Genomic DNA, 22,945 nt, shown 5'->3' with positions numbered 1-22,945 from the left:
ACGTCACATGCTTCATAATCTTCTAATCTTCAACACCTCAATACCCCTCTTGGCGAAAAGGTTGGAGTCAGACCATACTAGTGAGTGTCAGCCAGACAAGAGACAGGAGAAGCTTGTAACCAAGCCTCACAACATAGTCAATATATGAAATGAAACTGAAACTAAGCAGCGCCGTTATCATCCACATTGGTACATTCTGATCATTCTGATCATTCTGACCAAGCTATCAATATCAAATTCAGAGCTATCCAGCGAATATACACAACACCAGCCTATTATACAGACGAGCAATGAGACTCTCAGCGACATATCTTTAGCATTTCCTGGAGTGAAATAGCATTATATGCACCTTGAACTCGTTCTCTCTCGCAAAGACTAAGAGGGAGTATACGAAGGGAACCACCGCGATGAAAAAGCAATGTGAGTTTCACGAGAAGATTCCAGCTGGGAGAGGATCTGCTCCTTCCTCTCGATGTCTAGAGGAGGTGTCTGCGGGCTTGGTAGCTTAGAGAGATGCTGATGTCTCTAGGTAGCTATTTCTTGTTCACCACACCCCACGGAGGCGACGTTGATGTCTAGATTAGACTAATAGGCGGCTGAGTTTGGGAAATTCGTCAATAGAGCTAACCGCCGACAGTTACATAGTGGGAGACTACTAAGAAGCTTAGATGGTCGGTTCTTGAACTAACTAGTAGTGAAAAAGCACGACTTAACTTCCACAAAACCCGAACGTATCGGGAAAGGATATCAGCTTTTTTTTTTAGCCTGCAGCAGAAAAATCTGGATTACCTGCCAGGTACTTTGGTAATACTTTAGAGGACTGGTCTATACCGAGTGGTATTTTATTCATTACAAAAGACTCGATCTATCAACTTAGGCAAAAATACCACCCCCCACTGAACGGATAAGGGGCAATCGAGAGCAGCAGACGCTCCTGGACAAAGATAGTAAGTGACGAGGACTGGAGGATCATCGATCGATGCAGGGGGCTAATCAGCCATCAGAGATTTATCAGACCATCGGGTATACACGCATCACCAGTGCAACCTTGTAAAATTATCATGCCTCCTCCCTCTTGACTTTTCCTTGTGCTTTGTGATGTGATCCCTCAGATGATGCTGCAACGTGCACCGATCAGTCTGTCATCCTCAATTCACCCCACGCTTTACAATCTGACCTATAGCAAATGAAATCCCTATCCAGAAGAAAATGGTTGAATGACTGGCATCGTGGTAGGTAAGTAGATAATGCAATACCCCCGTCCGGATATGGGGTTGGTGATGAGTAGTTACCTAGCGCTTATCTCTGACTCACTCACGAGTGATCAACCATCACTCACCGGGTAAACAACCTCCCCCATCTCCCCCACGGGATCTACCTGCATCCTCTGTCCTACCAATAGTTAGTCTAAAACTATATTAGATGGAGGAGGTGTGACGGTCTTATCTACAGCCAGTCTGGATGCAGCTTTGCTGTACCTATGATGGTTAGTATGCTAATTTGGTAGTTGTTTATGTTTACTTTGTTTATTGTTTGGGCCGCGACGGGCCGTTTGGCCGGAGTGGCATGTCATCATCATCATGGTAAGATGCTGGGTATAACTAGTTATACGAACTGATTCTGATTTGAAATCAAGTATTCTGCGGAGTAAAGTTAGTAGTTTTGAATAGGAATTCTTGTGCTATACGGATCTCATGGGAAGTGTTTCCGTCGTAGATTAATATATTTAATGCAGATGAACTTGGGATCTTAGTATCCTTGGATCCGAGAATACTAGTAACTAACTATATACTACTATGATGTAAGTATCGAAGCGGATATCCGTCTCCACGATGACCTACTACTTCAATACTATTGTCAGTACAGAATCATATAACCTTACTACCATGAATACTAGTAATACTACACCCTGTTCTACTAAAGATAGTACGCTAGTTAGATTGAAAACATTAAAATAAGCCACCTTCATCCTCCTCTGACTCCATCACTTTTTTGAAACTGGCCAAGAAGGGTAGGAGCATTCAGGTCTTCATTATATTGTATATGGTCATATTCCTTAGTGTTATACTATCGTTTTGACTTCCTACGTACACATGTTTCGCTGAATAGATTTTGATGGGGTCTCCCTGGCGATTATCCAAATTTCAGATTGTCGATGCATCCATTCGAGTAAACGCAGAGTACTACAAGAAATAACATGCGGATATCTAGGAAATAGGGATATCTATACTATGGCGATAGCATCCTTGTCAGTAGTTCCGACACAAGCTGGAAGACAAGGGCAAATACTCCACGCTTTGAAAAAGGATGTACGGGATAGTGTGGTGGAAATGTCGTCAGTAGTAATACTTCCAATAGTTGCTTCGTCCTTGAAGATAGTTAGTACCCGCAGCTTACAGCGTTCGCTCACATATCTTTCAGCTGTTCCAAGACGTGCCCCAGCTTCTGTCCGGTAGCGCTTGCATTCTGAGCAAAGTGAGCTGTTGCCGATGTTAGAAGTGCGTCTGATTTAGATTTCATCCAAATAATGAGGTGACATTTTACCATCTGCAGTGCCATCTAGGGCAATCTCATGCATTTTTCCACTCAGATACAAAGTAGCAGGGGATACACTACTTGACTTCGTTTGAGGTGGAATTTGATTTGGGGATAACTGGGGGACTCTGTTTATAACGAAGTATGATCAATTAAATATGAACAGTTATGAAACAGCATACCACATGAAAATGAAAAAAATTTAAGGATGGCTGCTTGCTTGCTGCGATTCATGGAAAAATGCAAGTTTACATCTTCCTCTATCGTCTTCTGCAACACACGCAGAGACATGAGGTTGTCTTGCAGCAGTGTGGAAAGCACTGCCGACTTCTGGATATACCAGGACGTAGGTTTCTCCCAGATTACCAACAATAACAGGGATCTTCTCGGTGACTAGATTTCCTTTTGAGTCGTAGTTCAAGAAGTCTGCGGTCGCTCGATGGAAATGTCGAGCTGAAGCATATCTTCTGATCCTGTACAAGGAAGTGGAGAACCGGTAAGCACGGTAGAACATGAGATGTGAGTGCTTTTTTTTTTTTCTTTTTGTGATCTCAAAGGCAGAGCTACTTTTTTTCGCGTGCAATAGTTATGCCCCAATGGTTGCGGTATACATGTAGCGGTGATACTAACGATAAGCAGCAACGATAATGTGGGTCACTACAGTCAAGCTGAGGTAGATACTAGTAACTAACTAATAAAGGGTGATCTGTTGAAGGCTAAATGTCGGAGCGGAAGAATATATTAGCCGCCGTAGAAAACAATAGCAATCTAAACTGCTAAACCACTCTGCATCAGAATGTTTGCCGTTCTTTAGATTTGTTCGTACTGCTATCTCCTATGTTTTAAGGGTCTCCATTCCATTTCCATACTGACTTTGCACTTTGTGAGTTGTTGAAGTAACATATGACAGAGTTCTCATGGTCTATAGGGTATAGAGTTCCTCAGGTTCGCCAGAACGGCAGAATGAAAGGACATCATTGGAGAGACATCGATACTACGTAGTTATCTTGTGCAAATAGGGGGTGTTAAGATGGTCTCCTGCATTGAATATGGTAACTATCGAGGTCATGCATCCATTGTTTAAGGAGAAATGCAGCGGTACCCAGCTCAGCCCTGCGCACTCTGCCTCCGTGTTAGCCATAAACTAATTTACTGGTTTAGTACATAGTAACTAAGTAGGCTAACTATCTAACTTTCAATCTGACCTGGTCAGGCAGTCACCGAGGAAACTGGACTGAGCTGAACACATGGCTGAGACAAAGGGTCATGGGAATCATGATCCCCCATTGGACAGAGATAAGGAAACCCTGCACGGTGTCATCCAGCCAGCCATCAACCTGTAAGTAGGCAGTACCCATTTTACAACAAACCTGGATTCATCCGTGTTGAACATGGATTTACCTTCTTCTTCTCTAACTGTTGAAGCTCCCGTCGTCTTTTCCTTATTCTGTTATCTATAAATGGATATCTTACTGAACTGAAACAAGACATAACATAACATACGGAATGAAGTATCATACATACAAGTAACAACCAATCCTGATTGATCCGTAAGAACAAAGTATGACAGCAGGCGTGAACTCTATCCCACCTGTCATGGCGTCATCAGTCGCATTATTAACCTCCGCGTTGTGAGTTTGAGTTTATTCTCCAGATTACCGTGGGGTGATTGATTAGTTGGAGTGGAACAATACCTCAACTATCTACCTAACTACCTATCAAATTAAGATAGCACCTGTGGTTATAGAATGTAGATCAGCCAGCAAAATAGTATTATTCTCTCGTCCTGTGGGAATTCTTAAGTGAGAAATTATTCTAGTATCTAGACCAAATTCTGACAATACCGATCGAGTCATCGCAACTACTAGATACGAAGTACTAACTACAGCAACTACTCCGTAGTATCTAGTTGATTATATCCCTGACAGTCTGATGTAAGTCCGTCTACCCCTGCGTAGTAATGACACACACAGAGACGCAACCTGAATGCAGCGGTTGGACAACAATAATACAGTAGCATAAGATGATAATGCGCCTAGTTGCTCGCGTGATACCCGACGCAACAATTACTTACCAACCAACACTTTTAAACCTTCTGTCATACGCATTCCATGATCATGATCATCTATCTCCTATTACTATTCCCATATTATTATGTATTCGAAACATCTTTCTAGCTAGTAGCGAAAGAATATACAAAGCTTAGCTACTAATGTTCTCTGGTCTATTTATCACCAACGGAAATGTTCCGAGAAGGCGCACTTAAGCATTGAGCGCACCTAACCCAAGTTAACTAACTAGTTACTTAGCCTTCATTAATAATCCATCTAGCACATATTGGGGACAATCCTGCACGGCTAGAGTAGCCCCGTTGACAGCCTGGAGCTAGATGAATTAGGTAGGTCACTAGAGAAGGACTACTTAGTAGTTGCATTAGTTGAGTCCGGAAGTGGTCCTTAGTCGCTTCAGTGTACTCCGGACACCGTACTACTCACTATGTCGTGATGATTAGTTGGGTTTCACTTTCCAAGTCCTCAGGCTTGTTCCGCGCGTAAGCGGTATCTGTAGATAAATAATCAAGGTAAAAGATAGTAGCAATTATTCTGCCTAAAAGCCAGCCAGGTGTATTCTAGCAATATTCCAAATGGATAGGTGGTTCTTCCTCCCCCTTTCCTAACGCCTCGCTATGCCCCTTTAATCCAAAGGGGAACGCCTCCAATATCTATGCTAAAAAGTATGTACAAGAAAAGTAAAGCAAAAAGGGATAGCCAAGTCCGGAATTCATGCGCCTCGCTGTGCGCATTGAGTGTCGTGAAGCAAAAATAAAAAGAAAGTTGAGGTAAAAGTGGCACTGATTTACAGACCGCTCACAGAGATCCCGACCCAACGAGAGGGAACTGCATTCTCGTCCTCATCCTCATCCTCGTAATAGTCGTACCGGACATAACGGCCCTGATTCCCCTTTCGGGGAGGCAGCCAGATTCGAGCCCGCGTCGGGACGTCGTCCCGGAGCTTGCCGCTGCGTCGCATGTTCATCTCGAGGACCACCATGCGCAGGAAATCACTATTCTCCCGCGGCTCGCGCTGGCGTGACATTGGCGGGATCTCCGGGTCGAATGGTAGCAGCTGTCGGTCGCGGCCCTCAGAGCGTGCTAGGTGGAACCCGCTCCTGCGACTGCCGCGCCTACCCGAGCGACGGTACGTTTGCATTTGCACGGAAACAGGGCAGTTGGGGCTATCAAGCGGCTCGTGTGGGTATTCCTGATAAGCATACATCTCCGCTGGTGAGACCGTTATTGGGTTCAGGTACCGTCGGAGTGCGGGAGACGGCGGCTCGTTCATGGGCGGAGGCCGTCGGTCGTCCGTCATCTCCGGCGTGATCGTGAAGAGAGACCGGGTCAGAAAGTCGTCCGGCTGAACGGAAGGCGTAGCGAAGGCTGAAACACTCTGCGCGGCAGATTTGATTGCTCGCAAAGATGCCGTCAAGTTTGATTTGAATGTGGATCCTAGGCGCGGGAACGTTCGAGATGGAGTCGGGCTCTTAGGGGTCAATTCGGGCAATGAGGCCTGGTCGACAAACTCCTCTTCCGTGTCCGAGACCTCGGTGTCTAGCAAAGGGTGGTCGAAGATGCAGTTCTCACAGGGTGATTGGCGCTGAAACTTCCGCTCCAACGGGCTCCGCTGGCTTGACGGCGTAGACGGTGCCGGGAGACTGGACGGTGAGTCGTAGTCACGCTCCAAAGATGGTGTTGATTCAAGGGACATGGAGCAAGCGGAGAAGGACGGTGCCTCACTGTCACAGTCACTCCCAAATGCAGATTTGTCGATCTCCTCCGGGGGACTCAGGAGTAGGTCCAGCACTGTATTGCCAGTGCTATCCATCAGGTTATCGCCCACACCGTCCATCAACAACTTGCTGAATTCCTGCACATGATCTACACGAGGCAGTTTTCTGCGATTGCGAGACCCACGAACACTCCAGCCACGCCGGGGCACGGGGATTGCTGTGGCTTCCAGAATCGACGCAATCGAACTTGGCACGGGCCGATCTGTCAAGGTGGCCGACGACGACTTTTGAGACACCGTTCTAGACTTCTTCGGTGTGGCTGTTCCTTTATTTGCCGTTCGAGAATGTACCGACGTCACGCGAGGAGCCCGCTTGGGGGGTATCACAACGGGACAGGTGTGTACGGTCTGCGGAGAAGAGTCGGATGGAAGTTCGAGACTCGCATAGTCGGGGAGAAGGTCCAGTGAGGACTTGGTGACTGGCGCTCTCTCACCATGTTGGCGGAAGGAAGTCTTCGGAGACGGAGGCAGGGAACTGAATAGATAAGCTCTTGGGACCATCATCTTCACAATTTAGATCCACGGCAAAACTCTTTGATAAGGCGTCCTAGGCCCGTCGAGGCGCTCTGGTCGAGAGTCTGAGCGAGATACATGGATGGGAAGGGGACACAAAGAGCAGAAGAGGAGGGAAGCGTCCAGTGGGCGGTTCCCCAGCGGGAGTAAATCCGATAGATATACTAGTAGTCCGAGCAGATCGGCTATTAGCAACAACACACTTGCTGTGTTGGCACTGGCTAGAGACCCAGCCGAGCGGAATGACGCCAAATGCGGAAGACGGCCGGGTCCGTATGCAGGCACGCGACTATTGCAGAGAGAGATGGGGACGGGAACTTGAGGCAGATGTCCACCAAGAACGAGTCTAAAGAGAAGAGTAGGGAGACGACGAAGACAAGGATGATGAAAAGAGAGTAGATAAGGAGAAGATTCAAAGGAACCAAAGAAGCAGGGAGAGAGAGGGAGAGGATGGGATAAGAGCCAAGCCAGGACAGTCAGCGGCAAAGGGAATACTCCGTCGTTACTGTGTAGTAATGATCTCAAACCAGGAAATCCGAAAAAGGCTGATAACGGGGTAACAAACTAAAAGGGAAAGTGACGGTAACAATGAATCTTAACCTCTTCTGAACCGGTACTAGTACGTGGGTGGATGACGGTTTGTCCGTAACATCGGGTCCCGGCGGAGTCCACTAGACAGCAAAGGTAATATTGATCGCATAACAGAAAAGTTGCAGGCGCCTGACCGCATCGGACAGCATTAGCGCCTCGTCGTCTGTAGTCCCCCAATGCGGTTTAGCTCCCCCTCGCTGGGCTTTCAGTATAGTGAGGCGCCAAATGGGGGTTGGTTGGTTTCAGGCGGTAAGGGCGGGTGCCGACTCCCGGAACAACACTGGTACACCGCAGCAGTCTGCCCAACGCCCACCGTGTGACCCTGAATGGTTCTAGCGCGGTAATGGCCGTGTACCATCTCGGCAAGCAGTAACTTCTGGAACCGCCAGTGTCCCAAGCAGGTAGCGGCAGAATGTCTCCCTCCCCACTAAAGAATGTTCCATATTACCGAGTGTTACGTACTTCTCCAGGTCACACCGTAACTTTGGTGGTTACGATTACCATCACCGATTAGCATCAGAATACTGTGGGAGATGGGGGTGGTCGGACTTTTGTGTCTGCCCAACCACCAACCACCCATATTAATTTCGTGGTTGGTGTCTATCTCCTCGGACATGAGGTCGGGAGAAAGGAACATTCGTCTCCCTTGTACCGTGCAAACATGCTGTCCCGTGAAACAGATACTTAGGAGCTATATCGGGACATCGAATTCGCCGGGTATCGCGAAAGTACCGTACACAGTAGGACGGAGACAGCCTTGTGCCTGGCTGCCTGCAGATATCGATTTCTTCCCTAAAGAGATTCAAACAATTCTCTGAATTTCCGGTATAATTAATAATCCGGGATCCTCCAGACGATCCGCAAGGCTTGGCGCCGAGAATCGCATTGGCTTGGGTCTCATTGGGTCAAGCACGGAGGACGCTTGCGGAGTCTGCCCGATGCACGCACACACTGCCGAGGACCAATGCTTCGTCTACTTTTTGAGAACAGCATCAGGCCAAGACCATATATGCACTGAGGAAGAAGCGGTAAAGCGCTGATTGTCCCCTGGGAATGTAAATATTTACTTCTATGCAACTGTTTTTATGGATTAATGAGCAGTGAGGCAAGATGATTAATCCGCTTCTGTCATTGTACAAAGCAATGGACTCATGCAAGGCCCCCAGCAGGTCAGCCAGAGTCGTGGAATGGAACTTTGAAGTTCATGGGAGAATATCCAGAGAACATTTGCTAGAATAGACAAGATCGTTTGTTCCAGGGGCCCAGCATCACCAAATTCTGAGCAAAGCAACCCCAGGCTATCTGCAGTGACTACCATGGCTGATGCGGACGACACATTTGCTAGGGACGCCCCTACTCATGCTTGTATAGTAGGCTCAAATAATGTTGCTACATATCCTAGTCATCACAAAAGGGGCCAACTCAGGGAGAGCCACTAACGTACCCCACTACTACAGGAGGACATAGAGAGGCCAAGAAGTACTCCATAAAAGTTGTTTCTGGGGATATCCCTTTCTAACAACTCAGTTTCGAAGGAACCTTTTATGAGCTTCCTAATCTATGTGATAAGTGCAGGCATGGCTCTCCTCATCAATTTATCAAAGGTAAGATTCATTACTACTATCATCTGCAGAAGCATCTGCGATGCAGCCAACCGTGAGAACTGGCTCGATACAAAAGAGTAAGTTTACAAGATACGAAAAGGCTTGAAATAAGCCAGGAAAAGAATCGCACAGCGAGCGAATCTTTCTTTCAACCTCATTCCGTCTTGATTGAAGAAGTCTAAGAAGTATGTGAAAGACGCCAATCGGCTGAATAGTGATTGGCGAGATAACAGGACACAAAGTAGAGAAAAAAAAGGCATAAACACAAGTCTAGTCTTCGAATACACGAGGGGAATCTTCCGAATCGGACCTATTGATACATTGGCCGTGTCGTATCCCTTGCCACAACAACGACTGACGATGAAGTTTAAACAATTTGTGAACGACATAGCCCGTCTCCAGGGCTTTTTAGAAGCCCTAGAAACCATTCAAGAGCATCGTCGGAATTATTCTACTTCTGGCTAGATCGATACCGGACTTATTGATAGAGAATGATTGACTGGTCCTGAGGATGCTGAGCTCCGCCATTTGTGCCGCAGAGCAGTGATTGCGCGGAGTAATACTGTGAATCAGTTGATCCTCGTTGTCAACTGAGATAGCCAGAGGCTTGTTTTCGTTATCAGGGGTAACATTGAGGAATGTCGCTGTAAGGACGGCCTGTACTAGTGTACTAGGCATATTTGACCAGCCCTGTGCAATCGATCTTCGATGGGGGCTGGATTCAGATATGCCATCTCCGAGTTACACTATTCCCTTTCTGAAAAACTCGTCTAGCTCATGGATATGCATTGCTTGCTGCTTGCTTTTGATATGCCTTTGCGAGTTTCTCATAGTCCCAGCCTGGCATGGTCTTCATGAGCTGTAATGCAGCCAGATCATAATAGTGATGAAATTTTGCAGAATTATGAGCTCTTCATCCGTCAGGTTCATTGATTTTTATAAATTTGGTCGATATTCAGAGAGCGGAGTAAGATTGTACACAGAACTTATTCGAGAATTGATAGGTACTAAGGGAATTAAGGGGATGAGGCCGTAAATCGAAAACTTTATATCGGGGCGAAGGAGCAAGTGGCATGCTTGCATACACAAGAGAAGCATTCACCATACAGATATCACCCTACACATAACTTGCTGTACGGAGTACTTTCTTGACAGAATATTCTCTGTTTAAAATCCTTGCTGGGTGGCTTGAATAAGGCGCCCCGCAGTGACAAGACAGGCACAAAGCATGTAAGGGGCATAAAGTGATGGGTAGGCCGATGCCATCCTTATAAACCAGGCATTCTACTGGGGAATGTCAAGTGGCAGCTACACTATACCTTTTTCAGTCATATCCAGGTATTAGTAGTAACTACCTACTCCTAGATAGTTAACTAGTTCAACTCATGCAAGGCCTGACAGGACGCCAAACCAGATTGTATGGAGCATCAAGTGCTGACCGAAAACGGTTCAGATCATTCCTCCGATGTAGGATCCATTCTTCCAGCGAATCAGGTATGCCTGATGGGCAGAACACAAAGAAAAAGAAAGCATATCTGAGTGTCAGTAGATACGATCATACCGTAGTTAGTACTAAATATTGGTTTCCACGCAGGATTTCTCTGAATAACTATGGAGAAACTAGTTCACACGGTCTGTCATCTCTAAAGTAACTTATACTGAAGCTCACTAGGTCACTGACATTCATCTCCTCTCTGTAGTAGGTCCTTTTGAGTTATAGTTAGTTATAGTCAGTCAACAGTGTCTGGAAGGGTGCATTAGTCATCCACCGTTTCTTATCGACGCACTTCCAACCGGGGCAGATCGTCGAGCTGCGGCGCAGTGGCACCGACTTGCTGCTACTATCTCTTCCTTCTTTACTCCCCAGCATTGTCCAATCATCCTGCCCAGATCATCTCCTCTTATCATCTACTATTGATTTCCATTCCTTCCATGCTCATTGCCTGGCCCAGTACAGTCCCCTCCCGTTTCCATCTTCTACAGAGCAGCCGTCGCCTCCACTTGCGCGGGTCGTTTCGTCAACCCATTCCTGCACGTCGCGGGGTAGCCTAATTCTTGTGGTTCGATCTTGGCTTGACTGACTGATCTGTGAGTCGCCCAACATGCATCTCTTTGACGTCCCTCCGATTGCGCAATATCCATCCTCTGCACTAGCTCCTTCTGCGACATCGCCAATAGTTTCATCCTAGCTCTGCGCGCTTGCCTAACTAACGTCTTTACCACGGCATCAGATTCGCTCTCTTGCCGTCGAGCTTATGCCGGTACCCTCGATCCGCGCTTCCCCTCCACCCATTTCGTGCAGGGGCCTTCAGGGTTCCCTCTCCAGTAGCCCGACCCGCTCTTTCCACCCTCGAGAAGCATGCTTCGCCCTGTTTTGACGCTTTCTCCGAACACTCCTGGGTGGACCTGACAGCGATGGAAGACAGCTCCGCGGAGAAGTCGCAAGAGATGGACACCACGCCCAACCTGACAGGGTCTCGAGGGAAAGCTTCGACTAGAATTCAGGCAACAAAATCAGACAATGGCCCAGCTTCTAAAAGACGTTGTGTTAGCACGGCGTGTATTGCTTGCCGCAGGCGGAAATCAAAGGTACGAACAACCCGAAATGCTGCACATGCTCTTTGTAGCTGATGGTGTGGTTTAGTGCGATGGGAATCTACCGAGTTGCGCAGCCTGTTCCTCTGTCTATCATACAGCTTGTATAGTACCCCCCCCTCCTTACTGGTTTCACCGACAACGCTCACAATATCCCAGGCGTTTACGATCCGAATTCCGACCATCGCAGAAAAGGTGTCTATAAGAAGGATACCGACGCCTTGAGAACGAAAAACACAACCCTGTTGACATTGATACAAGCCTTGTTGAACTACGAAGAGGAGGATGCATTCGACTTGGTTCGCCAGATCCGGTCCTGCGATAATCTCGAGGATGTTGCACAATCAATCCTCGGCCAAGGGCGAGGTTCCACAGCCGGCCCCGAGGACACAGCAGCCAGCGGGGATGAAGCCCTGACGCAGGCTGATCAATTCGAGTCGGAGTTAGCAGGGAAGATGAGTGAGCTTGTCCTGGACGGCTCCCGCAAGTTCATTGGGGGCACGTCGAATCTCATCTTTCTGCCTCCCGGGTCGGAGCTAAATGAATTCAGATCATCTCTGGGCGCTCAGGAACTGGACCAGGGGCGCGGTGATTATTCCGTCACACAGTGGACCCGGGTTACTCAGGACGAGAGACTGATCAGTCACCTCATGACAATGTACTTTACCTGGCATTACCCGTTCTTTACGACTCTCTCCAAGGATCTGTTTTATCGCGACTACATACGTGGGGTACCCAGCCAGTACTGTTCGTCGCTGCTCGTCAATGCAATGCTAGCTCTCGGTTGTCATTTCAGCGCCTGGGAAGGGGCTCGGGCGGATCCAAAGAACTCTGCCACAGCGGGCGATCACTTCTTCAAAGAGGCCAAAAGGTTATTTTTCGAGAATGATGAACATGCGAACGCAAAGTTATGTACCGTACAAGCGCTGGCTCTGCTGTCGGTGCGTGAGGCGGGTTGTGGCCGCGAAAGCAAGGGCTGGGTCTACAGCGGCATGAGCTTCCGGATGGCCTTCGACTTGGGCCTGAACTTTGACTCCACCAGTCTCGGGGCGCGGGACCTGGGCGAAGAAGAAGTGGATGCACGCCGGATAACATTCTGGGGTTGCTTTCTGTTCGATAAGTACGTGATCATACAACCCTGCTAGAGAATCTCTGATGAGGTCTAACGTTTGCAGGTGCTGGTCTAATTACCTTGGTCGCCAGCCCCAATTGGCGGCATCTAGCATTAGCGTGCCGAAAGTGGATATCTTGCCCAACGAGGAAGCTGAATTATGGTCCCCATACATGGATATGGGAGTAGGTCGTGAGCACACTCAGCCGTCGCGGATTCGAGCTGTTGCTTCTCAGATCTTCCGGCTGTGCGAGATCAATGGCGATCTGCTTGTGTTTTTTTACGACCCGACTCCGAAGGAGAAACCTTCCACTAAGCAGGCAGAACTCAAGAAACTCAGCGATCTTCACACCAGACTCGAAGCCTGGAAGAAGGATCTACCAAAGGAACTTAGACCACAAGAGGGGCAGCTCCCTCAGGCACTTTTAATGCAGTAAGTCTCAGGTGATGGCCACTGACGCATTGGGCTGTACCACTGACAGATTAAAAGTATGTTCTACCAGCTTCTTCTCATACACCTTTATCGACCTTTCCTCAAATACAGCAAAGTTAATTCGCCGCTTCCCCAACACGTGTCTCCCCGGAAATTGTGCACACAGGCTGCTTCTGCAATCTCAAAGTTGCTGAGAATATACAAACGGACCTACGGGTTCAAGCAAATCTGCAACATTGCAGTCTACATGGCCCATACTGCGTTGACCGTGCATCTTCTCAACCTTCCAGAAAAGAATGCTCAGCGAGATGTCGTCCATGGCCTACGGCATCTCGAAGAGATGGGTGAGAGTTGGCTCTGTGCACGGCGCACCCTCAGGATTCTCGAAATATCTGCCAACAAGTGGCATGTCGAACTCCCGCCGGAAGCTACAGCCACCTTTGAACAAACACATGCCAAATGGGGATCCTGGGGCTCATGGGATCAAGCAATATCCCCTCCGCCTTCCGAGGAGTCCCCACCGGCTCCAACCATGAATCTTCCGATTGCAGATCCAAACAGTGTGCTTTATCCACAGGCTGGGCCTCAAACTGGAAGACCGTTGAGTTCACAAGAGCATGGCGCTCCTGTGATGCAATCACCCCCCACCTCGGTTGGGTCCATGGGATTTTCACATACAACAGGACCCCCAATACCGCCTTCTGTGTCGGCTATGCGTGCAGCGCAGCGGTCACTCAACGTCCAGCTTGCGCAGGGTGCTACCCGGCTGCCTGAGCCTACATATCTCAGACCCGTAACCAATACCTATAATCAGTTCCAACCTGTTCCGGCAGCACAGCACGAGGTCTGGTATGGCCCGGATGAAGAGCAGATCCGTGCATTCACTACTGGGCAGAACATTCCTGCCACGACAACTTCGTCTCCTATCACACCGTTTGATGGACCGGAAAACCTTGTAGAAGAGAGCCAAGACTGGTGGTCTCGTGAACCGAGCGCCATGACTTTCGGTATGGAGCATTGGGTACCAGGATGGAACCCTGGTATATCTGGGAGAGAACCTGACATGCGGTTCGGAAACCATTACGCCAACGTTGGGCAGACATCGGGAGCCGAGGATAGCTCTCGACCAAACCCCACGATGAGGTTTGGGGTTGGAGGCCCTCCTGGCAGTGCTAACCCAGAGCAGCAGCAGCACCCGGGGATGCCTGGCTACAGCGGCGTGTGATTGCTGGGATAATTAACGGGTGATAATGCTGTGGGAGTCCTTGTCAGCACAAGCTGCACCACATGGTGCTTTTAGATCGAAAAAAAGATCATGATGTTACGATAAGTTTGGCATATGTGCCCGAACTAATGTTTGTCTTGTGTTATTTACGTCGCCTTTCTGGATATCTGGATCATCCGTGGATGCTGGCATGCGGGTCCCCATTTCAGGCTTTTCTGTATAGTTCATTTGGAGATGGACATCATACCATACCCTTTCGGGCGATTTATTATAAATCTCATTTCAAACCCAATAATGAAGAAAAAACCATTACAAGAGGATCAGCGCTGATCCTCCCTATCACTAACATCCCCCCCCCCCCCTTTAAAATTCAAGCACCCCTCACTCGCCCGGGAGGGCATCAGGTCAACTAGTAATCTCGGATGCCCAAACCCAACCAGCATGGAAAACCTGAAGTATACCTTACACATGGCCACCTAATTCGGGGTAAAGTGTAAACAGACCCTCAGTCAAATGAAATTTCGTTCAACCCGATTGACAAACAAGCAAATAAAGAGCCATCGTAACCCAAATGCTAACAGAGATGGATGATGCACGCAGATACACACATACAAAGCCCGTCCATCGTTCCATTTGCTCGAAAAGAGAAAAACACAAGACAACAGTAGAAAATAAAAAATTGGAAAGCAAAGCTTCGAAATCTGTATGTGAAAAATGCAAGCAAGCATGCATGCATCATCAAGTTAGTCAAGTCCCCAGTAAATGGCGGTACCAAACTATCAAATCAAGCACGGAACAACTACGACTGGATATCATAGTTTGATTGAATTGAAAGAAGACAGGAAAAATAGGTTAAGAGGACGCAAAGTCAAGTTCATGCACAGGCCGGCCTATATAGAGAGAAGATGCGAGGATGTTGGGAAGGATGGAATGACGGCTGGGATGGTATGCATAGGTGGCGCAGACACAGACACATAAGCAAAACACATGTAAGGTAAGATAAAGGGGCATGAAAAAATAAATGCATTCGTTCGTACGGCAGATGGTATCACTATAGATTGTGTTAGCATACTGAAAGGTAAGTATATCAGGAGGTTCATATGTAGGGGGACGAACCAGGAAATAATCAGCAACAGGCTTCTTAGCAGGCATGCCTCTGGTATCCTGCGCCGCGGCCTCAAACACTCTATACCGTCTCCCGGGACTCCGCACGGCCGGTTTATTGGTCGGCCCCAGGATACCATTACTCCTTCCGTAGTCGCCATTGCTTCTAGCGACGGTGCCACCGTTGCTCGTATCTTCGCCTAGCTCTAGAATAGCGGCGACGTTTCCGCACCGGTAGCAGTAGTTAGGTGCGGACCAGACCGTCACGATCCCGCCGTCGAACATCTCCTTGTAGCCTTCCATGACGAGTTGATGAGCGCGCGCGATCAGTGATAGGTCGTTCCGGTAATTGAAGCGTTTGACAATGTCGCCACCGAAGAGGAATCCCGCGCCACGGGGACTGAGACCCCAGCCATCGATCTCGTCTGGGTCGGACCAAAGCAGGTCGCACATGGCGCCTTCGTGGGGCACTTCCTGTTTTCGATCAATCAGGCGGATCTTGTCGACGGTGTCGATGGCCGGGGAGAGGCCGCCGTGCACGCAGAGCACGGCTCCGGTGCGGCTGCCGTAGCTTCCACCGGAGTCGCCGGAGGCGCTTGTACCAGCTGCGCCAGAGCGGAAGGGGGCTTGGTTGGATGTGGCGGAGATGTCGCGAGGTGGGGAGATGGATGATGGGTCGGAGGAGGATTGCTGGCGGGGTCTGTAGGTGCTCATGGTGACTTCGCCTCTGGAGTTGAGGATTTCGGTCTCGAGTTCGTCATCGATCGGCATGGTGGATTGAGTTGTATCCATGCCGGGGCCAGTGGGCTCGAGCTCTGAGCTGGCGCCTAAGACGAGGGCCCCGAGCGCAAGGTAGTCAAAGACCTCGCAGCAGTATCGCCAGACGTTGGCGCTGCCGTATTTGCGGATACACTCATCGTAGAAACCGTAGACGGTGGTGATTTGGCGCGATTCGTGGTTGCCACGTATCAAGGTGATGCGATCGGGGTATCGGACTTTGAGGCAGAGAAGGAGGAGGAAAGATTCGAGAGAGTAGAATCCGCGATCGACGAAATCGCCCATGAATAGGTAGTTGGTGTCCGGCACGTCGCCGCCCACGCGGAACAGTTCCATCAGATCATGGAACTGGCCATGGATGTCGCCGCAGATTGTCACGGGCGCGTCGACGGTGACAACGTTTCCTTCTTCGATTAGGAGCTCGCGCGCCTTGTAGCAGAGTTCGCGGACCTGAGCTTCGGGGATCAACCGACAAGCGCGTAATTGCGCGATCGCGCTACGCGACGAAAAGCGGGAGGTTAGCTTATCTGGGTCAAAGGGGAGAGGGTAGAAGGGGTAGGAGGGGGGAGAAGATACCGGTCGAGGTCACTCATGGTGCTCGAGCGCAGCAGGAGGTTATCGGAATGAGTAGCTGAGTTGGAGCAGGGAGCAGGGAGGGTGGGTCCTGACGGCAGAAGAATGGAGGAGGCAGTTGAGTCAATGCCGGTGGGGAGGGGCGCACGATGGATGAAGGAGAGAACCGCTAAGCGCAAAAAAACAGAACGCTCATTTTCTCGTCTAATGCAGTGCTCGACTGAAGCAAAGCGAGAACGGGCGAGATAGGAGAAGGGAGGGGAGGGGGCAGAAGAGTGGAGGCAGAGGTGAGAGAGTAGGCGGGCGATGGCAGCTCAGGCGGTTTCCCTTCAGTTTCCAGTTTGCACCTCGCCGCTATCTCCCCCGCTGGCCAATGAAAGCCATTAGAGATAAGATTAGATCTGATCGCCAAGACTAGGCCGACTCCATCCATTTCGGGGAATTAGTAGCCTGAATTTGCTGCCTCAGTTCACTTCCCATTTCAGTTCTCCCCATCCTCACTTCCCTCCCCTCCCCGGCTTCCCCGGTGGTCCTTATATCGCGCCCCCGCTATCCATTGATGAGGCCATGCCGTGATTGGGGCCTCCTGCCTTGCATCCCATTTAATTGCATGTGATTTCATTGCTACAAGGTTTGACCTTTCCCTTCTCTTGCATGGGTATTTTGCACTGAAACTGACCGTTATTTCCGGTCTAGTGAACGCATCGTCGTCACCCTCACCCTCCACTTCGGATAATCATTCGCCTCAATTGCTCGCAACCATATTCCAAGATGCCGCCGCATTTACATCCCCGGTCGCGGTCAACGTCCTCGCTCTTTGCCGGGACGCTTTTGGCGTCCTTGGTCGTCGTCGGCCTACCACATGTCTTTCCCTGTCCCGCACCGCGTCGCACATTCGCCGATTCTGAAATGATAATGTCGGCAGATGGGCAACCAATTCAGAGGATTCGCAGAAGACGTCGGAAAGACGAAGAACTCGGCCAGGATGGAAGCCCGCTCGTCCAGACGCAGCCCGCTGCCGATGAAGAGGTGTCTACGTTCCTGCAATTGGAAGAAGAGGCACAGAGATTGGCTAAGGCGGGCCACGAGTGTCCTGTTCCCAAGCCACGAGGAATTTTGGGCGAATTGCTGGGTTTTACGAGTAGTGGGGATATCCCGACATCGACGACGACACAGTCACAACAGATTGGGGAGGGTCGGTAACCGACATTTGGAACGCAGAGGGGACGCAGTCAAGGTTCAATTGGGCCTTGAGCATGTACAGCGTGAAGGAATTGTGAGTTATACCATGAAATAGGCCATGAAGCAGTCGTGTTGGCTTCGACGGAGGTTGGCTTCGGAAATTTTCGGCCGGGCACAAAATCCAACCCATGGCAGCAATATACCCATCTTTGTATCGATAGTGTACCTACAACTACTGTCTACTATATGATTATGCATATGCGATTAAATACAAGTCTCAATTGATGTACAATTTGCTTCTATTCTATGGTAATCAACCCACCTGCTCTGCAGACATGCGGCCGCGCGGTCTGTGTGTGTCCATGAACGCTAATCCTAAACGGGGCAGCTCTCATTGGCTCTCCGGCACGAAGAGGCCACCCGACATCTACAATTGTAGAAGAATGTAGCCTAGATCAACAACCACACACAAGATGGACTGGATGCGCCTACTTCGCGATCTGTGTCTCAATCCCCGACACACAAAATGGATTGCCCCGCTCTTGGTTCTGGGTGACGCTTTTCTCTGCGCGCTGATCATCTGGAAAGTGCCCTGTAAGGCTAAAGCTAAGCTCCGTTCATACTTTTTGCGACATGTGAAGCAGTGCCACTGACATAGTCCCGTTGCTGTTGCTCACAGATACCGAGATTGACTGGACGACATACATGCAACAGATCTCGCTCTATTTGTCGGGAGAACGCGATTATACTCTCATCAAAGGATCCACTGGCCCCCTTGTCTATCCGGCTGCCCATGTATACAGTTATACATTTCTCTATCATCTCACCGATGAGGGGCGCGATATTTTCTTCGGCCAGATAATATTTGCTGTGCTCTACTTGATTACACTGGTGGTTGTGCTGTGCTGTTATAGACAGTCGGGTGCTCCGCCGTACCTGCTTCCGCTTCTGGTCCTTTCCAAGAGACTTCATAGCGTTTATGTCCTCCGTCTGTTCAATGATGGCCTGGCGGCGCTGGCAATGTGGACTGCTATTCTGCTGTTCATGGATCGGAAATGGACGGCTGCGGTCGCAGTGTGGTCTACTGGTGTTGCAATTAAAATGACGTTGTTGCTGCTGGCCCCGGCTATTGCTGTGGTCACGGTGCTGAGTTTGTCGCTTGGACCTAGTATAAGACTGGGGATTCTGGCGGTCCTTGTCCAGGTAGGTTCCCGCGAGGCTGCAGAATGGGCCAAGGGCAAGTTGTGTGGGGACTAGTCTGACGTTTGAGCTACAGATTTTACTCGCAATACCATTCTTACAAAATAACCCCGCAGGATATTGCTCGCGGGCGTTCGAGCTAACCAGACAGTTCATGTTCAAATGGACAGTCAATTGGAGATTTGTGGGCGAAGAACTGTTCTTATCCAAGAAGTTTGCCCTCGCATTGCTGGCCGTCCACATTGTGCTGCTAGGCGCTTTTGCCGTCACTGGCTGGCTGAGGCGCTCTGGCTCTAGCTTGCCCGTGTTCATCCACAACCTGCTTGCGGGTCAACATCGCACAGTATCCCTCTCCAAGCCCTACATCATGACCGTGATGCTGTCGTCTCTTACAATTGGCTTGTTGTGCGCAAGGTCCCTTCATTACCAATTCTTCGCCTATCTCTCCTGGGCGACACCCTTCCTCCTCTGGCGCGCAGGGTTCCACCCTATCTTGCTGTACCTCTTCTGGGCTGTACAAGAGTGGGCATGGAACACATTCCCCAGCACCAACCTCAGTTCCATCGTTGTGGTTCTCTCCCTTGCTGTCCAAAGTTTCGGCGTTCTTGCGAATAGCGCCGGCGCCTTTGATACCATACGCTCAAAACCTAGCGGTAAAGAGCATGTTCAATAGAACTCACACCCGGCCTATACCGAGATCGGGCCGTAGCAGACGCATCGACAATCGTTATTGATCTTGTACTCATGGGGAATAAATGAGAAGCCGAGAAAAGTAAGACTACTCTGCCAGGTAGTCTGGTGCCCACGCGATAGAGGTCCCGATCATTGAAGGATCAGACAGGATCACAATCAAGCATCCGACTCATCTGAAGAAGGCATCTTGCCGACATTGGACTCATCCTCTTCGTCCGAGTCGTCCGCGACAACAACAGCTTGCTTGGCGAACTCTTTTGGCCTGCCAAGGTATCAGTAGTAGCCTCAGACATCGCGATTGAGGTGTCCACTCACCAAAACGGGGCTTTGCGCCACGCTTTCTCATCACGGACGATGTTGACAATCTCTCCCTTAAGCTTGTTGTCGCGGCCCTCGAGGGCATTGGTATCGATCACCACGTAGGAACCCCGCTTGATCCAGATCGTCGACCGGAAGCGGGCAGGAAGCTCCACCAGCACCGATTCCTTCGAGGGAAGCTCGACCGAGTAAATATTGTTTCCGGTCGCTTTGATAGCCCGGGCGATCAGATGACCCTGAGCCAGTTCATCCGGCGGGAACATGGTCTCTTCCGCCGTAGCGAGCACCTTGCGCCTAGGAGGACCCATTTTGCAGCTATGAACGAGTGGTTCGGCGGGGGATTGTGTCGGTCTAAGGTGGGATGAGCACTATGGAGACTGAACAAAGCGTGAGCAAAATGCGAAAACCGTCAACTGCGGAGAGTTTTACTCGAAGAAATTCTGGCGGCAGAAATTCCCCGGTGGGGTGTGTGTGGGTCCCCCATCCGCTTCTTTTGCCAGTCTCGCTCTCTCTTCTCTCTCCATCTCCGCCAGTTAGATAGTAGATACTACTATCTGCTGCCCTGCTCATGTCCCGTGGAAGATCGTTAGGAATGTGACAATTGAGTCGGCTACACAGCACACTACAGACACCTTTCAGCCAAGGCCTCTCCTACGAGTCAGGTCTCCTGCACAATGTCTCGCCAAAGCCTGGCATCTAGACCGCTTGACCTCGTGTTTTGGGCCTTTCTGCCGGCACTTGAAGTGGATGTATCATATCATGAAACTTGCATGTGCCTGATTGGCTCCCAGATTTTATCTTCTTTCTGGTCTTTGCTCAATGGCGGGGTGCGCGGGGTGATATTCCGTTGAAGCTAACTCACTTTTATTAGATATTAATAATCACCCCAACACGTCGAGGATCCCAAGACCCCCCTGAAAGAATATTTATCCTGGGGCCTCGGGCCAGTGCTCGTGCTTGAACCCTATTATAGACTTACTACTCACCAGATACATCATTGAACATGTCGTTCTCAGCCTTGGGCTCCCTCGTGGACATCCAGAGCCCACCGTTAGTCACGAGTCCTGCGGCGGTGGTGCGCAAGGATAAGCAAGGGATTGCTCATACTCCCTCGGACCATGAGCTAGAAGGCCTTCAGCGAGGATGCAGCCAACAGACCGCGGATATCCCCTCTCAGCAGGCCCTGGGTTCGCAGACCCCTGTGAGTCCTGGTGAGTTGGAAAGCCGTCCCACCACTCCGAGAGAGGAAGCCGTGGATTCCATTCCCGCTATACAGAGCCCACCAATGACGAAATGGCGACTGCTGAGTGCCTGCTTGATGAACTTTGCCAATGGATTGAACGACAGCGCCCCGGGGGCCCTCATCCCCTACATGGAGAAAGACTACAGTATCGGTTATGCTATCGTGTCGCTGATCTTTGTAACGAATGCGGTGGGGTTCATTCTCGCTGCCCCTTTGACTCATGTGCTGGAACTGAGGCTTGGCCGGTCGAAGACTTATTCTTTGTCTATGAGCTTGATGACCGCTGGCTATGCCATCATCGTCTGCAAGCCACCCTTCCCGGCTGTTGTGGCCAGTTTCTTTTTGTTAGGCTTCGGCATTGCTATCAACTTAGCCCTGAATAATGTCTTCTGCGCGAATCTTGCCAACGGCACTGCGGCCTTGGGTGCTCTCCATGGTGCTTACGGCATGGGCGGCACCATAGGGCCGCTTGTGGCGACGGCTTTAGCATCTCATGGGGTCCGATGGTCCTACTATTACAGTATCAATCTGGCCATGTCGCTGATCAACCTGGTGGTCTCCGTTTGGGCATTCCAGAAATATGAAAAGGAACTCCCAACACAATTACTGACGGCGCTCCACCGCACCACTTCTCAGCAAACGTCTGGTCTAGCCCAGCCGGCCAGAACACACGTTCTACAGCAAGCACTGAAGAGCCGACCCACTCTCCTTGGGGCACTATTTATCTTCGCCTACCAAGGGGCGGAAGTCTCGATATCGGGTTGGGTTGTCTCGTTCCTCATCAACTATCGTCATGGCGACCCCTCACGAGTCGGCTACGTTAGTGCCGGTTTCTGGGCTGGCATTACAGTCGGACGGTTAGTCCTGTCGCATCCCGCCCACCTGGCCGGGGAGAAGCTAGCTGTCATTCTACTGGTTCTCGGATCAGTTGCCTTCCAGCTCATGACTTGGCTTATTCCCAACATCATCGGGGACGCCGTGGCCGTAGCCGTAGTGGGTCTGCTACTGGGACCAGTGTATCCTTGTGCCACGGTAGTGTTCAGTAAACTACTGCCACGCTCCATGCAGACGTCCAGTCTGAGCATTATCAGTGCCCTGGGAAGCAGCGGGGGAGCCGTGTCACCATTTTTCACCGGTATACTAGCTCAAACGGTGAGCACCTACGTTCTGCATCCGATCTGCATTGGATTGTACGGTGTAATGCTCGTGGGTTGGCTGTCTCTGCCTCGTATCTCAAAGAGATCCGAGTAGGCCGGTCCACCATGCTGCAGGGTGCAGTCACAATTTGTCATCTGGCGTCATGGTTGATGTCTAATGCTCATCGCATTGTGCTTTCCCCCTTCGCTTCTGATGTCCATATCTCCTCCCTGTTTCTCAAGGATGTGTTTGTTCTCTTCTCTGT

General features: G+C 49.9%; 8 protein-coding genes across 8 annotated transcripts; 4 read left to right on the top strand and 4 right to left on the bottom strand.

Annotated features, from left to right (window-relative positions):
• Window positions 1–5,391: 5,391 nt before the first annotated feature.
• ASPBRDRAFT_133767 (uncharacterized protein) lies at window positions 5,392–6,885 on the bottom strand (the record flags this gene model as incomplete). The annotated part of the gene is made up of 1 exon (XM_067618549.1): window positions 5,392–6,885. One exon carries the CDS (start codon window positions 6,883–6,885, stop codon window positions 5,392–5,394), a length of 1,494 nt encoding a protein of 497 aa, XP_067475436.1.
• Window positions 6,886–9,333: 2,448 nt separating this feature from the next.
• On the bottom strand, window positions 9,334–10,153 carry ASPBRDRAFT_47126 (uncharacterized protein). The gene has a single exon (XM_067625784.1). The coding sequence runs from the start codon at window positions 9,765–9,767 to the stop codon at window positions 9,507–9,509; it is 261 nt and encodes an 86-aa protein (XP_067475435.1). The 5' UTR covers window positions 9,768–10,153; the 3' UTR covers window positions 9,334–9,506.
• Window positions 10,154–11,504: 1,351 nt separating this feature from the next.
• Window positions 11,505–14,453, top strand: ASPBRDRAFT_134213 (putative C6 transcription factor (NirA); the record flags this gene model as incomplete). Its single annotated transcript, XM_067618585.1, has 7 exons — window positions 11,505–11,678; window positions 11,734–11,788; window positions 11,844–12,804; window positions 12,860–12,980; window positions 13,032–13,228; window positions 13,286–13,788; window positions 13,951–14,453. The coding sequence occupies 7 exons, from the start codon at window positions 11,505–11,507 to the stop codon at window positions 14,451–14,453; spliced, it is 2,514 nt and encodes an 837-aa protein (XP_067475434.1).
• A 935-nt stretch (window positions 14,454–15,388) lies between these two features.
• Window positions 15,389–17,019, bottom strand: ASPBRDRAFT_319515 (serine/threonine-protein phosphatase). The gene is made up of 3 exons (XM_067622963.1): window positions 16,911–17,019; window positions 15,570–16,830; window positions 15,389–15,504 (listed from the first exon to the last, which is right to left on the bottom strand). Exons 1-3 carry the CDS (start codon window positions 16,925–16,927, stop codon window positions 15,502–15,504), a joined length of 1,281 nt encoding a protein of 426 aa, XP_067475433.1. The 5' UTR covers window positions 16,928–17,019; the 3' UTR covers window positions 15,389–15,501.
• A 388-nt stretch (window positions 17,020–17,407) lies between these two features.
• Window positions 17,408–18,378, top strand: ASPBRDRAFT_47122 (uncharacterized protein). The gene is made up of 2 exons (XM_067625783.1): window positions 17,408–17,538; window positions 17,604–18,378. Exon 2 carries the CDS (start codon window positions 17,679–17,681, stop codon window positions 18,108–18,110), a length of 432 nt encoding a protein of 143 aa, XP_067475432.1. The 5' UTR covers window positions 17,408–17,538; window positions 17,604–17,678; the 3' UTR covers window positions 18,111–18,378.
• A 184-nt stretch (window positions 18,379–18,562) lies between these two features.
• Window positions 18,563–19,962, top strand: alg3 (dolichyl-P-Man:Man(5)GlcNAc(2)-PP-dolichol alpha-1,3-mannosyltransferase; the record flags this gene model as incomplete). Its single annotated transcript, XM_067618536.1, has 3 exons — window positions 18,563–18,683; window positions 18,748–19,292; window positions 19,366–19,962. The coding sequence occupies 3 exons, from the start codon at window positions 18,563–18,565 to the stop codon at window positions 19,960–19,962; spliced, it is 1,263 nt and encodes a 420-aa protein (XP_067475431.1).
• Window positions 19,963–20,138: 176 nt separating this feature from the next.
• On the bottom strand, window positions 20,139–20,608 carry ASPBRDRAFT_33471 (putative eukaryotic translation initiation factor eIF1a-like protein; the record flags this gene model as incomplete). Its single annotated transcript, XM_067623126.1, has 2 exons — window positions 20,139–20,244; window positions 20,298–20,608. The coding sequence occupies 2 exons, from the start codon at window positions 20,606–20,608 to the stop codon at window positions 20,139–20,141; spliced, it is 417 nt and encodes a 138-aa protein (XP_067475430.1).
• Window positions 20,609–21,303: 695 nt separating this feature from the next.
• Window positions 21,304–22,794, top strand: ASPBRDRAFT_199318 (putative MFS efflux transporter; the record flags this gene model as incomplete). The annotated part of the gene is made up of 1 exon (XM_067621316.1): window positions 21,304–22,794. One exon carries the CDS (start codon window positions 21,304–21,306, stop codon window positions 22,792–22,794), a length of 1,491 nt encoding a protein of 496 aa, XP_067475429.1.
• Between the last annotated feature and the right edge of the window lie 151 nt (window positions 22,795–22,945).

Source organism: Aspergillus brasiliensis (assembly GCF_001889945.1).
Source record: "Aspergillus brasiliensis CBS 101740 unplaced genomic scaffold ASPBRscaffold_13, whole genome shotgun sequence".
Classification (NCBI taxonomy): Eukaryota; Fungi; Ascomycota; class Eurotiomycetes; order Eurotiales; family Aspergillaceae; genus Aspergillus; species Aspergillus brasiliensis.
This window is presented reverse-complemented; position numbering and strand designations above follow the sequence as displayed.